General features: G+C 47.4%; 1 protein-coding gene across 28 annotated transcripts in view; it reads right to left on the bottom strand.

The window, feature by feature from the left end:
• LOC135255600 (transcription factor SOX-6-like) overlaps positions 1-15,195 on the bottom strand; it is a 200,877-nt gene that overhangs the window by 145,379 nt on the left and 40,303 nt on the right. For 13 of the 28 annotated variants that reach the window (XM_064336985.1, XM_064336984.1, XM_064336994.1 and 10 more), the window contains one exon: positions 441-493. The exons of the other annotated variants lie outside the window; for them this stretch is intronic. In XM_064336985.1, the coding sequence (XP_064193055.1) occupies positions 441-475 (35 nt within the window). In that variant the 5' untranslated portion in view covers positions 476-493. The remainder of the gene's footprint in view (positions 1-440; positions 494-15,195) is intronic. 28 annotated transcript variants of the gene reach the window in all.

Genomic DNA, 15,195 nt, shown 5'->3' with positions numbered 1-15,195 from the left:
GCCCCACTACCACCACCTGTATAAGAGCAGCGAGGACAAACAAGCACATGCGATGCGAGCAACAAAAACAGTCCACCCGTGAAGGGGCCGGGTTGTGAAATGTGTCATGTGAGAACCTCGGCCTGTGAAATGAAAGGCTTTCGGTTTCACTGTACGGGGAGCGGCCAGAAGCCCTGTGAGCATGCCGGTGTTACATGGGGGGGGATGGGGACACGGACAGGGGCGAGTGTGTGAGGTGGGGGGGAGGGGGGGGGTGGGGGGTGGGGGGGGTTGCGGGGGGCGACCCTGGCAATTCACTGACAAAAACACACGAGTGCAGGATTCATTGCTTCCTTCTCGCCAGATCAAACGGAAGGTGTCAGGGCGGGTGGGAGCTGTGATTGGACAGATGAGTTTGACCCCTCCCCCCACAACAGTGAGAAAAACAGAGAGAAACTGACCTCAGGAAAAAGCTGCTACGAGGAGAGGCCTCCATGGCTGCTGTGGGAGGAGTCTGCGACAGGAGAAACGCACAGAGAGCCACTGTAACTCTGCACAGAAACACGCAGCATACTCTCCATATCACACACACACTAACACACACACAGACACACACCAATAAATGCACAGAGAGCCACCCTAACTCTGCACAGAAAGCACATACCTCCATATCACACACCACTACACACAAGACAACACAATAATGACAGAGCCTGTAAATGCACAGAGACACAGCTACACATTCCACACATACATACACACTAACACATATACTCTCCCTATCTATCACACACACACACAAGCTCTCTCTCTCACACATACACACACACACTAACACACACACAGACACTCTCACACAATTTCCCTCTCCATCACACAGACACACACAAGCTCTCTATCACACACACACACACACACATGCATGCACACAGATGCACACACACACACTCACACAGTGCACTCTCACATACACACTAACACATATACTCTCCCTATCTATCACACACACACACACACACACACACGGTGCACTCTCACACACACACACTCTCCCACACATAAACACACACACACACGCGCGCACTGCAGCAACGCAACAAGCCCTGCAAGTCTTTAAATAACGAGTGCGCGGCCGCAGCGGAAGGACCGTTCTGCCTGCGCTCTTACATCATTAATTACAGGCCGTGCTCGGAGGAGACGTGCATGCGGCCTGACGCTACGCTAGCGCCCCAGCTGCCGTCCATGTGTGCGCCGGGGGTCGCCGCGGCTTCCAGGGGCCCCCCGACCGCACACGGGGGCCCTGGGCTGCCACCGCACACCGCTGGGGGGGTGGGGGTGGTGGTGATGTCACCGCTCTCAAAGCTTAACCTTGCAATTTGGGGGAACACGTGTTTGGGAAGTTGTGCCAAACGGTTTTCCCGTTGGCTTCTGGTGTTGTTTTGATTTGTTTTTTTAGAAACACTGTTTTGCGTACCCTTTTGTCATTATCCTCTGTAATTTTTTCTTCTTTCGTTTCCTTTTTTTGTAAACGCTGAAACTCCATACTGCAGCGTCTGCCAGAGCCGAAGCTAGACTGAACCGAAAGTACATATGGTTTGCACCCTGCTATGTAAAACAGGAATATTTAAATGATTTGCAACTGAAAAATACAAAACAAAAAAAATGTGCTAGTACAGTGAAGTGCTACTGTAACGAGTGACTTCCGGATGCAGTGATGTGACAGAACGATACTGAAGCACTCCCACTCATCTTAGTGTCTGTGCCTTTCACATTGGAGATGTGACTCAAACTTGACTCAAAGTCCTACAGCTTTTTTCCTAGAACTCTTAACAGTACCTTCCCAAGAGCATTGTCACAAATAAAGTGAAAAAAGACTGTTTGCACCCTGAATCATTTCGGTTTCGCTGTTTTTCTAGAGCTCTCCCCTCTTCCTCTCCCCCCTTCCTCTCCCTCCGTTATACCATCTGAGTCTCTCTCTCCCTCTCCCGTCTCTCCCTCTTCCTCCCTCTTTCTCCTTCTCTGAGGAAATGGAAAGAGTGAGTTGCCGGAGCCCAAGGACGGCGTGTCTTTCAGGCGGCTGCGCTGTTAGCCGTGGCGTGAGCCCCGCGGGGACCTGCCAGCTTTACGCCGAGGCTTTCCGCGCGCCCGCGCCCGGCCGGGTGCCACACCAGCCGTCGCCGTGGCGACAACGCGAGAAAACAACAGCGAAGCGTCGAGCGGCGCTGACCAACCGTGCTTCCTCACCACTCTGAGGAAGTGTGAGGAGCTGAAAAAAAAGAGTCTCCTCTGTACGTCCTCTGCCCCTCCTCCTCCTCCTCCTCCTCCTCCCCCCCCACGAAAAGCAGCCAGAGGAGACACGCACCCGACCCGCGACACCTTCACATTTCAGAAAACTTCCACCAAGCAGAAGAGCACAGAGGCAGCTTATCGGGGTGAGGAGGACTCTTTTTTGGGGGAGCATTGTTCCTCTCCATCCACCAAGCAAGGGTGAGCCAATGCGACATAACCTCCACATCTGAAATGAGCCCTAAGACACTGCAGTGTAGCGCAGAAGAGGGTAGCCCCGTGCACAAGCACTTTAAAAGCAGTGCTCTAGCTCTAACACTCTTCCCCAGTCAGTAACGGACCAGACCATTCCCAAAAACCCACAGAGGAAATAAGGCAAAAGTGAGGACTGAGAAGCAGCGCTGGGCTCACAGTGTTTTTGTTAAGACGGGGGGTTGGTTAGGGGCTCGTGTGCACGGCGGGACGGCATGTTTCAAGGGCAGCGCTCCCGCCGGCGGGGCGGGGCGGGGCGGGGCGGGGCGGGGGACGCAGGCTGCAGATGCCGGAAGGTGCCGGAAGGCTGCGCGGCGGCCACACGCGCCCGGACGCTGCGGGCCTATCGGAGAATCGCCCCGCTGCCAAATCCCGCTCCCATCCAGCCGCCTCTCCCCCACCATCTGCAACGAGCGTGCTCCGATAGAGCAGGACCATATGGCCCAGGAGCTCGCCATCAACACACGCCTTCACACAGCCTAACCGTCTGCAATTAGCACAGCTGCTTCTGCGCCTTAACACCGAGTCTAACCGTCTGCAATTAACACAGCTGCTTCTGTGCCTTAACGCCGACGCTAGCTACACGATGCCCGCTACAATGCCCCTCATACACAGGCCGCCTTCCCGCACCTCTGCAACCAGCTGCTCGATAGAGCAACTCTACAATTAACACAGCTGCCTTCTACCCTTCACACAGCCTAACCGTCTGCAATTACCACAGCTGCCTCTGCGCCTTAACACCGAGTATAACCGTCTGCAATTAGCACAGCTGCCTCTGCGCCTTAACACCGAGTATAACCGTCTGCAATTAACACAGCTGCCTCTGCGCCTTAACACCGAGTATAACCGTCTGCAATTAACACAGCTGCCTCTGCGCCTTAACACCGAGTATAACCGTCTGCAATTAACACAGCTGCCTCTGCGCCTTAACACCGAGTCTAACCGTCTGCAATTAACACAGCTGCCTCTGAGCCTTAACACCGAGTCTAACCGTCTACAATTAACACAGCTGCTTCTGCGCCTTAACACCGAGTCTAACCATCTGCAATTAACACAGCTGCTTCTGCACCTTAACACTGAGTATAACCATCTACAATTAACAGCTGCTCCTGTGCCTTAACACTGAATCTAACCATCTACAATTAACACAGCTGCTTCTGCGCCTTAACACTGAGTCTAACCATCTACAATTAACACAGCTGCTCCTGTGCCTTAACACTGAATCTAACCATCTACAATTAACACAGCTCCTTCTGCGCCTTAACACTGAGTCTAACCGTCTACAATTAACACAGCTGCCTCTGTGCCTTAACACCGAGTATAACCGTCTGCAATTAACACAGCTGCCTCTGCGCCTTAACACCGAGTATAACCGTCTGCAATTAACACAGCTGCTCCGGAGCCTTAACACTGCGTCACTGTCTACAATTAACACAGCTGCTTCTGCGCCTTAACACCGAGTATAACCGTCTACAATTAACACAGCTGCTTCTGTGCCTTAACACCGAGTCTAACCGTCTGCAATTAACACAGCTGCCTCTGCGCCTTAACACCGAGTATAACCGTCTGCAATTAACAGCTGCCTCTGCGCCTTAACACTGAGTCTAACCGTCTGCAATTAACACAGCTGCTTCTGAGCCTTAACACAGAGTATAACCATCTGCAATTAACACAGCTGCTTCTGAGCCTTAACACTGAGTCTAACCATCTACAATTAGCACAGCTGCTTCTGTGCCTTTACACTGAGTTTAACCATCTACAATTAACACAGCTGCTCCTGTGCCTTAACACTGAATCTAAAATGTGGACTTGTGGTGCAAGCAGGTCTGTAAGGGAGATGATATTATAACCCCTCTACTTTGCACAGCATGGACTGGAGGATGAGACTGCGTCAGTCAAAGTGTGAGGGCGGAGCATGGGCGGGGCATCTGCCCTGTCTGGAGGGCAGAGAGTGGGCGGGGCAGGCCATCTCCAGGGCGACAGAGCCCACCTCCGTCTTTGTTGGCGGAGGTGGCACTGATGAAATCTGGAAAGCTTTAACCCCTCGTCATGCAGTGACCGCGGTGACGCCCTCCTCTCTGAGTCAGGCCAGGACCTCGCCCACAGGCTACAGAGCAGCTCTTTAACAGAGGGAGCATGAGAGCATGCTGGGAGCATGCCAGGCACAGGACAGCCAGACAGATACACAGACACGCAGACTACAGCCCTGGGGACCAGACCCAACTGACCAGGTCACAGGACGCGTGTGTGTTTGTTCTCCTCAGGACCTGAGAGACTGACTGTTTAGAAAGGACATATCAACATTCTACATTCTACTCAGACACTTCGCCGATCCAAGATGGACACTGCTACGTAATAGTAATAGTAAGTAACAGCTCAGTATCATGTTCCTCTGTGGTGCCACACCTTTTTCAAATGTGTCCATGCCCATTTCCCGTCATTCTCCTCTGCTTACAGCACACATACACGCTGCACACACAGGACAGGATGTTGAGTTTTATAGCTCAGATGTCATACAGTTCTAAACGAGTGCAAAACTCCCATTTAAATGTGCCTGCCCCGACACGTAATTTGGATCAACAACCTGTAAAAGTAACCTGCCCAATCACTCAAAAAATGTCTCAAACAAGAACAAGAACAAGAACGGGGCCTTTTTTAGCCAATTAGTTATTAATGACAGGAACAATTAGAGTGTGATGTTCGAAATAAACACACAGCTGCAGTTTGGGATACAGATTTTTTGAGCTTATGAAATTACTCATGTTGCAGAACATAAAATAGCTGTGTGAATTGAAATCTAATTTACAGTGTTAACTGTGTACTGGGCACAGTATATACAGACATGATGTACAGTGCTACTTAAAAAAAATTACCAAAGGACTTGATGTACGAGAATTCATATTATAACTGTATAAGGATATAACAGCACGCGCATAACAAATATCCTGAGAGTGTTGCAACAAAAAACATATTTCAGCCGACAGAATATTCTTGTGTTTATGAAGGGCTTTTGACAGGCACAAAAGCTATGATTTTGATGTTAGTCCATCACACAGGCAATCTTTCTAATGCGGGGGTCGCTCTTAAACTCTCCAGGTCACAGCTTTCAATACACAGCGCATCCGCAGCGAGCGGATAAAGCCCGGAAGGCAAGGACACCGCCAGCGGAACCGCACGCTCGCCGAGTTCCTCCCTCTGAGCGTCTGAGTGTGCGGAGATCAGGACCCAGCGAGCGTACTTTCCTGAGAATGTCTGCATCAGTGTGAGTGTGTAAACCCTGCAGACCAGCATTGTGAGGACCTGTATCAGTGTGAGAGTGTAAACCCTGCAGACCAGCATTGTGAGGACCTGTATCAGTGTGAGTGTGTAAACCCTGCAGACCAGCGTTGTGAGGACCTGTATCAGTGTGAGTGTGTAAACCATGCAGAGCTGTTTGTGAGTACTTGTATCGGTGTAAGTGTGTAAAGCCTCCAGACCAGCGTTGTGAGGACCTGTATCGGTGTGAGTGTGTAAACCCTGAAGAACTGTTTGTGAGGACCTGTATCAGTGTGAGTGTGTAAACCCTGCAGACCAGCGTTGTGAGTACCCTTAGCTTATGTGAGTATAAGTGTGTAATCTGTGCATCCCTGCTCCTGCTACCCATATCAGAGTATGACTCTGAGTGCTTAAAGTGTTTCCTCTGGGCACTGAGAGGTGTGAAAGGCCTCTGACTAAAAGGGGGGTGGGGGTTTTGGAGGGGGTGGGGGGGTGGCAGATGTCTCAATCCCAGCAGCCCTGCTGTTTCAGGTCCAGCAGGTCCCTGGTGTGCACTCCCACCTTCACACTGACAGACAAGAGAATGGGGCATGAAGACAGGCCTGACTGAGTGACAGGCCGACAGGATCACCTCTGACCAATCACCAGCTTGCCTTCCTGCACCTGACCGTACCTGAGGGTCCCTGTCATTCCACTGCCCACCCACCCCTGCCTTCCCCCAATCAAAGCTGGCAGATGAGAAGTGAATTAATTTGTGCAAAGCGCTGCGACGTGGGGAAGGTGTGCTGGAAGGTGTCTGCTCATGCTTCAAATGAAATGCACTGCTGGTCAGTGTTAGCACCTCAGAGCCCACCGCCTGCCTCTCACCTCCAACACTCCTGGGGGTCTGCGTGTGTGTGTGTGTGTGTGTGTGTGTGCGTGTGTGCGTGTGTGTGTGTGTGTGTGTGCGCGCGGGTGTGTGTGTATGTGCGTGTGTGTGTGCGCACACGTGTGAACGCGTACGTGTGTGTGCATCGGGAAGAGGGGAGGGAGGCAGTGGATTTGCTGTTCACACTGGAATAATTAGAACATGTCAGAAAGAATTAATTTCCTCATTTTTCAAAAGGATACACAGAAATTACCATGTTATTATATGGCAGGGTCCCCGGGAGGATTGTATTAAATTTAATTTCTAGCGCAGCCCACACAACAAATTAAAGTCATAAATAAGATGGAAGGAAGCGGGGCGCGGAGCATATGTTTACGGCAACGAGGGAAGCCAGGGGACCCCAAACAACTATCTTCATTTCATTTTATTTAAATCAGGCCGACACCGTGTGTCTGAATGACAGCGGCTGGCTAATGGGGCCCAGATTACAGGCTGCTCCGCGTTAGCGCAGACACACAGCCCCTCTAATAGGTGAGCGGCACGGAGCCTTCCCCTACAGAGACCAGCTGGCCCGGCGGCGTTTCTAATGAAAACATTACCGCAGACAAACTTGCGAAGGTCCCCGCTCGCCGGAACTTAATAAATAAATAACAGAAAGGGATTCTGCAGGTTACACATTTAGCAAAGTGGAAATCAATTACGGTTCTTCTTTTTTTTTTTCAGCACTTGCTAAGTTCACAGAGAAAGTCTCCAGTTTCAGTCGGAAGCCTAAATATCCATAATTTGACGCTTTGGAGTTGCATCTGGCTCTCTGAGTAGACAGGAAGGAGAAGATTAAGTGAGGTTATTGTGTAATGAAGAAGAATTAATTTCTGAATAAAGACATTTTTAGTGAAGTGAGACAGCCACCATTCTTCCTAAATTTCATTTAGATTAAAACCTTAATTTACAACAAAAAAACAATTCTTGAAATAATGTTTTTTCCTTTGACACTGATAGCCAGAAGAGATGCACTGAAAAATGACTAAAAATAACAAAAACCACGGCATAAGGAAAATATATTTTCATTACAGCTGTAATGTTTGATGAGGTTGTCTCGACAAGATCTATTTCTTCTATTCTTAACAGCTGTCTGGCAGCGCTTTTCCCAAAATACACAAAAGAAAAGCTCAAATCAAAACTATGGAAAAACAACTTAAGAAATGACTCACTATGGAATTACATTTTTCAGCTGCCATTATCTTGCCTGGAGGTCAACTCTGCTACTGTGGAAGAACTCAGAAGTAATTCTGCAGCTAACGTTCTATAAAAGGCATCCCGTCAGGCCCTGCAATGCACTGCAGTGTTAATCAAATAAATATGTAACCGTATCATGCACTGTTGTTTTGGATAGGATACAGAAACCTGGCCAATCATTTTTTACTGACGAAGTTAAAAGTGGACCAGTGGTGTCGAGGTCATCCCTGCAAAACCAGCCCAGCGAAATGCCCACTGCAACCTGGTTTCTGATTGCACCGTCGATACAAAACATAAATGTTAAACAGGATGAAAAGATCCCTTTCACAAGCAAAACTGTAACTAAATGGTGTCAGTCTCATTTACAATTCCCAGAACAATTCTTAAACCAGCGAACATAACACAATTACGTTATAGATATACAGTATAATTATTAAAGAATGTCTGTTGCATTTTGGTTTCATAACAAAATGGCTGCAGTCCAATCTGATGAATGTGTGCCTCATTTACAGACTTCACAGAGGAAGGTGCGATATCCCGAGAACAGGAAGTAAACAGCAGTCAATCTATGAGATGAGCATTATCATTTGAACTGAACTGCACAAGTCAGTATTAAGAGAGGTCTGATGTAGTCGAGTGTGCTGTGATTCAGATTGGGTTGTGGCCAGTATAAGTTGTCTTGCTGCAGGTGATTGCTGCAAGCAAACATGGGGTAAAATGGGTATATAAACTATTATTACAAGAATAAATTAATATTACTAAATATTACTAACACATATTTCTACATACATACTGTAGTCCAACATATTTCTCCTACAAAGACAACATGTCCTGGCCATAAACCAACAAGCCAAAAAAATACTCTTAATATTATGAATATAACATTATTTACTAGTATTTAGCAGTAAAAATGTAGCATTAAAATACCTTAAAAGGTTGCACAGCTAGTTAAATCATTTGCTGGCTACATTAGTTAAACAGCAACAAACTGTTACATAGAAAGCAAATGATTTCACTAGCCATGCAACCTTTTAAGGTTTTCAAATTATTTGATGGAAATCCATTTTCAACCAATCATTAACCAAAACAAACCGCAAAGTATATTCTCAACCCAGTCTAGTTTTTCTGTGTAGAAAAAATTGTAGCGACACAATAAGCTGTATTGCACTCCAGGGCACTTTAATGTCACGATAACAGTAAATGTAGTTACAATGTAATTACAAGTGCGGATTGTTCGTACTGACAGTGGGCTGCGAGCCTGTAGCAGAAGTAGGCCTTTTCTCTTCTAAAATTAAGAGGAAGTCCTTGGAGGCTTCCGCCAGCTGTTACAAAGTATAATGTTATTTTTAGACTAACTCCGTTTCAAAGGCCTTTGACCTCCACACTCGCCGGACACAAAATGGTTTTTAAACCAAGCTGAACTGATTGTTGGTAACAACAGAGGAGGGGCATATCATTAAGCTAATATCAGGCATACATTTCCAGTTACGGCAATAACCAACTCATAAATTATACTAAAAAAATCTTTTGGTATAAATGATGTGTAACAGTTGTGCTGCATGTTCATTTCAGCTAATTGCATAGTTACTGAAGCTTACCCGGGCATTTCCCACTCTTATTTCTCAACTTATTAATTAAACTCACATTAGTCACAAAACCACATCTAAAGCTGCACCGGAACCTAATCTTTGAGACTAAGATGTCATTTGACACTGCAGCAATGACAGTGATGACCCGGCAGAGTCAGAAACAATCCTTCTGCCAAGGAAATCTCCAGTGGCCTGAGTTTATGTCCCACATCAATAATGAAGCAACTCTTCTGTATTTTTGAGTTTCATTTTCTGCCATTCCTGCTGTTGTAACACTTGTTCCAAAAACACAGCATGAGAGGATGCAGCCCCAGATCGCTGGCTCCATAATGACCGTTTCTTTGTTTCGGGTTTTTAATTTATTTATTTTTCTCATTACTTTACACACAATTCGGATAATAATAATTAGAAAAATGTCAAATTCTATATCTTGTACGTCTAAAGAATGAGCGGCATGTAGAAACTGTATGCTAGTGACCGGGGCTTGAGCTGTGCAGCAGCAGACTCATCCAAATACATGCATCAAACACAGCAACAAGAAAAAAACAGTGCTGACCTCCCTGCTCCACACAGAGCACAGGCCCGCTGACGGGCACTGATCTGCAGACGCACGCGTGGAAGCGGAGGAGGGCCGTTTCACCGGGCGCACTAAGACCGGGAGAGAGACGCTCGCCCAAACTCCGCGGCCACGGCTGCCGCTAGCGCCGAGAGCTCCCCGGGGCACCGCAAACTTTAAATAATTTGCGAATCAATTAACTGACGAGCCTCGACATGGGGGGGTTCACGCTGGCGGACGCGGTGCATTATGGGTGCCGGGGATTCACGGCCCTTCGGGACAAGAGTTCACGGCCAAAGCCGTTAATTCATTGTGTGAGACTTTAGTTTGTAATTATTGCTCGTCGCAGGCGGGGGGGGGGGGGGGGATGTTAATGAGCAGCTACCCGGCGAGCTCAGCGGATAGGTGAGCAGCGCTTCGGGTCGCTCCTCCAGAGGGGAACAGCCGGCGAGCCCGCGTCAGCGTTTACCCCGGTCAGAATTAAACGCGGAATACGGAATCGTGAAACGGCATCCCTCCGGCTGTGGAGAGGAATAAAAGAACATGTAAAATGAGAGAGGGAGAGCAGGACTCTGGACAGACACCGGGCCGGCGTGTGAACCCAGCAGAGCGGAGAATAAGCCGCCGTTCGGTGGAGCTGGCTGCGGATCTCCAGACGCTAAACGGGGGAATTATAAGCACGGCCCACGAAGCGTCGCACGCCTACCTCAAGCCATCTTCAGACTTTTCAGGAATCCTTTTTTTTTTTTTTTTTTTTTGTCCGCTTGTTTCTTGAGAGTAATTTAATCTGTCGCTATTAAATCTTTAAAGACACGACACTTACATCCACCGCTCCTCTGGGGCCTGATGAGATTTAAGCATTTAGGAGCTGATGAAATTAAAACTCTGGCTTTCTCAAAAGTGGTCTTGTTTCCACGGTGACATCACTAATAATCACGTAACGGTCATAAGATGGGGCGGACAGATACATTTAAAAAACTGGAAAACAGGCATCCTCTGGCTGTTCATTTTCATTAAGTGGTGGAGTGATGTTTATTCATCCACTCCGAGACCCTTTCCTGGCCAAAGAAGACCCTCCACCTACCAAGCCCTCTGACACACCACCCCACATCACCCCACCCCCTAATGCATCCTCCCTAACGTGTCTCCAACACGCCTCAGGTAACAAACCACACACCGCTGAAATTAATCACTCCCTCCTTTCATAATTAATTAAACATGCAGATTAAAGCTGCAAAAGAATTTAGATTAACGAGCGAGTGGAGTCTCCCTGATATAAGTGCTGGGGAGGGGGGGTGGGGGCGCTTCATAAACAGTGGTTCTATAACGAATGAGACAGGGGGTGCGTGCGGAACCCTGGCCACCAGGACCCCGTGCCTCTGAGTGCACTCTGTTCCGTAGCGCGCTCAGACGGGGGCTGGAATAACGCCCCTGCCGCCCAGACTTTGCCCCGTGTTGTTCCACGTCCTGTCCAGTCACATCGGAATGCTCAGGGCAAACAGAGAACTCTGACCCCCAAATCAATGATCCCCCTCAAAAACAAAACCCGAAACTCAACCCTCCCCCCCAGACAGAGTCAGAAGAGCAGGCACTGAGCCGGGCACTCTGGGCACAGAGCACTGCCCTCTCCTGACTAATTAACCAGGCCATTGTCACTGCGACGAGGGCACTGAAGTTATAGCCCACTTCAGCAGTATCAATAGCATCCGCATGTTACCGACAGAGAGAGAGAAACACAGAAAAAGAGATAGAAGAGAGGCAGCGCAGTCAGGCAGGAATAGAGAGGAAGGTAAGAGATCTGAAATCATTTGGAGGGTTACCTGTTCACAAATAAGCCATTCGTCGTCATTCTACACTACCTGCAGTACTAAACTACTCCAGCACTTACCAATTTAAAATTGTATTTATGGTTGTGTGTTTGATCCGCATAATATCCATATTTGAAATCTAATGAGAAATTGTACTAATCTGACTAATACAATACAAATCATGACTGGTGGAATCCTGTAATTGTGGTCATAATTTTAGTTTAAATTTAACTCTACTTTCTCCGTCACACAAGACTAGACAAGGCTAATTCAGCAGGAGATTTATCTTTTGATTGAAATTATTTATCCGCAAGAGCCTTAAAAGAAGAAATCCTTACCAAGCAATTGTAAAATGTAAGATTTTTTAAAATTTTGTTTCTTTTTTTGAATGACAGGCTCACAAAGGGGCCTAAGTTATTAAACAGTGTTATGGACCCATTCACAAACAGTAAATTAAACAAAAATTATTTCGGTTCACTTCAGTTCAGTTCTCACACACACACAAACACATGCACACACACAGCTGTATGTTCTCTTTCTTTCAAAAACATAAACACACACATATTCTGTATGCTCTTGCCCTCTGTCTCCCTCCCTCCCCTACATTCACACACACATGCTTTCTTTCTCTGTCTCTCTTTTTCTCTCGCTCACACACAACCTCTCAAACACACTTACTTACTTACATACACATACACACATTCACAAATGCCCTCTCTCACACACACATACACTTTTAAAAACACTTATAGTGAAAGACAAGGCTCACTCTGTTGCTTACTGACTGGATGAAAGCCAGTTTGCAAAGCCAGAGACAGATGTTTACTTTTCAGAGCCAGAAGTATTTAGCATTTTTATGAAGTCCAATAAAACCAGTCTTATTGCCCAAGTTGAAAACGTTAATTTGCACCATATCAGTGCAAATATCAGAACTAACAATAACACCTACAGTGACTGAACAGTTCCAGCCTCTCTTGCCCCTCCTTCAGAAACCATCCACGGGCTTTTATATTTAACACCATTACAGACAGCTGAAATAATACAAATATGAACTTAGAGGTGGCAGGTAATTGGAAAAAAAACTGAAAAACAACTAGCTTGAAATTGAGATATGCTGTATAAAGCGCTATATATATAACTGAATTAATACATTTTCGTCCTATATATATACACACACACACTACATGGCCAAAAGTAGGAGGACACCTGACATCCAACATCTCAAAATTATGGGCAGTAATATGCAGTTGGTCCACCCTCTGCTGCTATAACAACCTCCACTCTTCTGGGAAGGCTTTATTCTAGATGTTGGAGCATTGCTGTAGGGATTATCTTCCATTCAGCCAGAAGAGCATTAGTAAGGTCGGGCACTGATTGGGTGATTAGGCCTGGCTTGCAGTTGGCTTTCCAATTGATCCCAAAGGGGTTTGAGGTCAGGGCTCTGTGCAGACCAGTCAAGTCCTACCACACCGTTCTCAACAAAACCATTTCTATATGGACATCACTATATGCCCATATATTGCCATGCTGAAACAGGACAGGGCTTTCCCCCAAACTGGTGCCACAAAGTTGGAAGCACAGAATCATCTAGAATGTCATTGCATTAAGATTTTCCTCCCCTGGAACTAAGGGGCCGAGCCCAAACCATAAAAAACAGCCCCAGACCAAGGGGTGTCCACATACTTTTGGTCATATAGCATGTGTGTGTGTGTGTGTGTATAGCCTAGAGAAAGCAACGTATAGATACCTCATATCTATAACATATTCCCATTGCTGTATGTGTAAGTAGCCTATTTCTCGCTAGTTATTTCATGTAGGAAAATGGTAGGCAGACAAATACAACAAAAAAAAGAGAATATCAAATGGCCACATATAGAGTATGCCATAGATGGAGTTATTATTTCTAATATTCATATACCGTGACAGTTTGTAAAACCATACGGGCCCAAAAGAAGCAGAAATGGCAGTCAAGTGAAGGGGCCGCTTTAGTTCAAAAGAACATAAACACACACGCAGTGTATCAACTCCGCGCTTCCTGGCCCTCCAGCCTCCAGCCCATCGGTCTTGGATCAGGATTATAAAAGGCCCACGGAATTTTCACAATGCCCCCCCCCCCCGAAACGATCGACGGCGAGACAAAAGGAGCGGACGCGGCGAAGCCCTTTGTCATCACAGCCGCTCGGCCCGGCGGAGCGCAGCCAAAGCAAACCGCTTCCCCTGCCGCTTCCTCGCGCTCGCCATTCCTCAGCCGGAGGACTCAGCCGCCGCCGCCGGGGACGGCTCGCTGAGAGGCAGGTGCCCGCGGATCAGCTCTGAGAACACAGCCCGCCACGCTGCGCAGCTGACACAGTGATATAAGCGCACAGCTGTGAACACTCACACAGGGAACGCTCCTCGCGTCTTCACCCCGCCTGATTATGCGTTTTTACATTCTTATTTTATCTTTATTAATGTAATTCTCTTCTGTTTGTGTTTCCTGGTTAATCCTTTTGTTCTGAAAGATTCATATAGATTATGATTTCTTTTAAGCTTAATATGCTTGGGCTTTACCTGAAACAACATTTTTGTAGATAATGCAGGTTCAAGTCTTACAGACACACACAGTCTGTGTTTATCCAAAAGACGCCTATCCCTACCCTGTCCTTGGCTCCACCCCACTTCAGTAAAGACGGCCCACATTTCTCATGACCCCTCCCATTTTCCTCTCACCACCGTCTCTGAAACACACTTTCTAGTTCCTGGACCGGAGAGCTGACGGACATCATCACCCCCCCACCCCCATTGGCATCGCACTCACCCAAAAATGGGGAGGCCCCGTGTAGTGCCCTGGCCACCGCAGCGCACCGCAGCGCAGCGCAGCGCAGCGCATGGCCCATGACACGCGTCCGCGCGGACGTAAAGAACAGCCCCAGAGCGCTCGCGGGCGGATATGAGAGCGGAGGCCAGCACGCAGACAGAGGCTGCTGCAGCACGTTAGCAGCGCAACCCGACCGCCTTTACTTACGCCCCACCGCACTGAGCCTCCAAACATTCCACACCCTTATAAGAGAAGTGCGCCAACGCTGACGATATTTTTGTGACGTTTTCAACAGAGAAATATTACGAAATAAAATACCGGCTCCAAGAAACGGGGACCTTAAAACTTAGTTTTGCTAAAATGTACGTACAGTTAGCTTATTAATTTATAGACATCAACTGCATATTTGTTGATAAAAAGGGCTTGTTTACATTATGAAAAATAGAGTGTGGATAGAGTGTAGCTAAAGAGCTTCTATGAGCGTCTGATAGATTTCTTTCCTTCAGTGTCTCTGAGGTGATTAAGAGTGACAGGAGTTGAGTGAGGTTGGGATTGGCAGCCATCATCTC

This window comes from Anguilla rostrata, chromosome 5 (assembly GCF_018555375.3).
Source record: "Anguilla rostrata isolate EN2019 chromosome 5, ASM1855537v3, whole genome shotgun sequence".
Classification (NCBI taxonomy): domain Eukaryota; kingdom Metazoa; phylum Chordata; class Actinopteri; order Anguilliformes; family Anguillidae; genus Anguilla; species Anguilla rostrata.
Note: the sequence above shows the minus strand (reverse complement) of the source record. Positions and strands in the feature narration are given on the sequence as shown.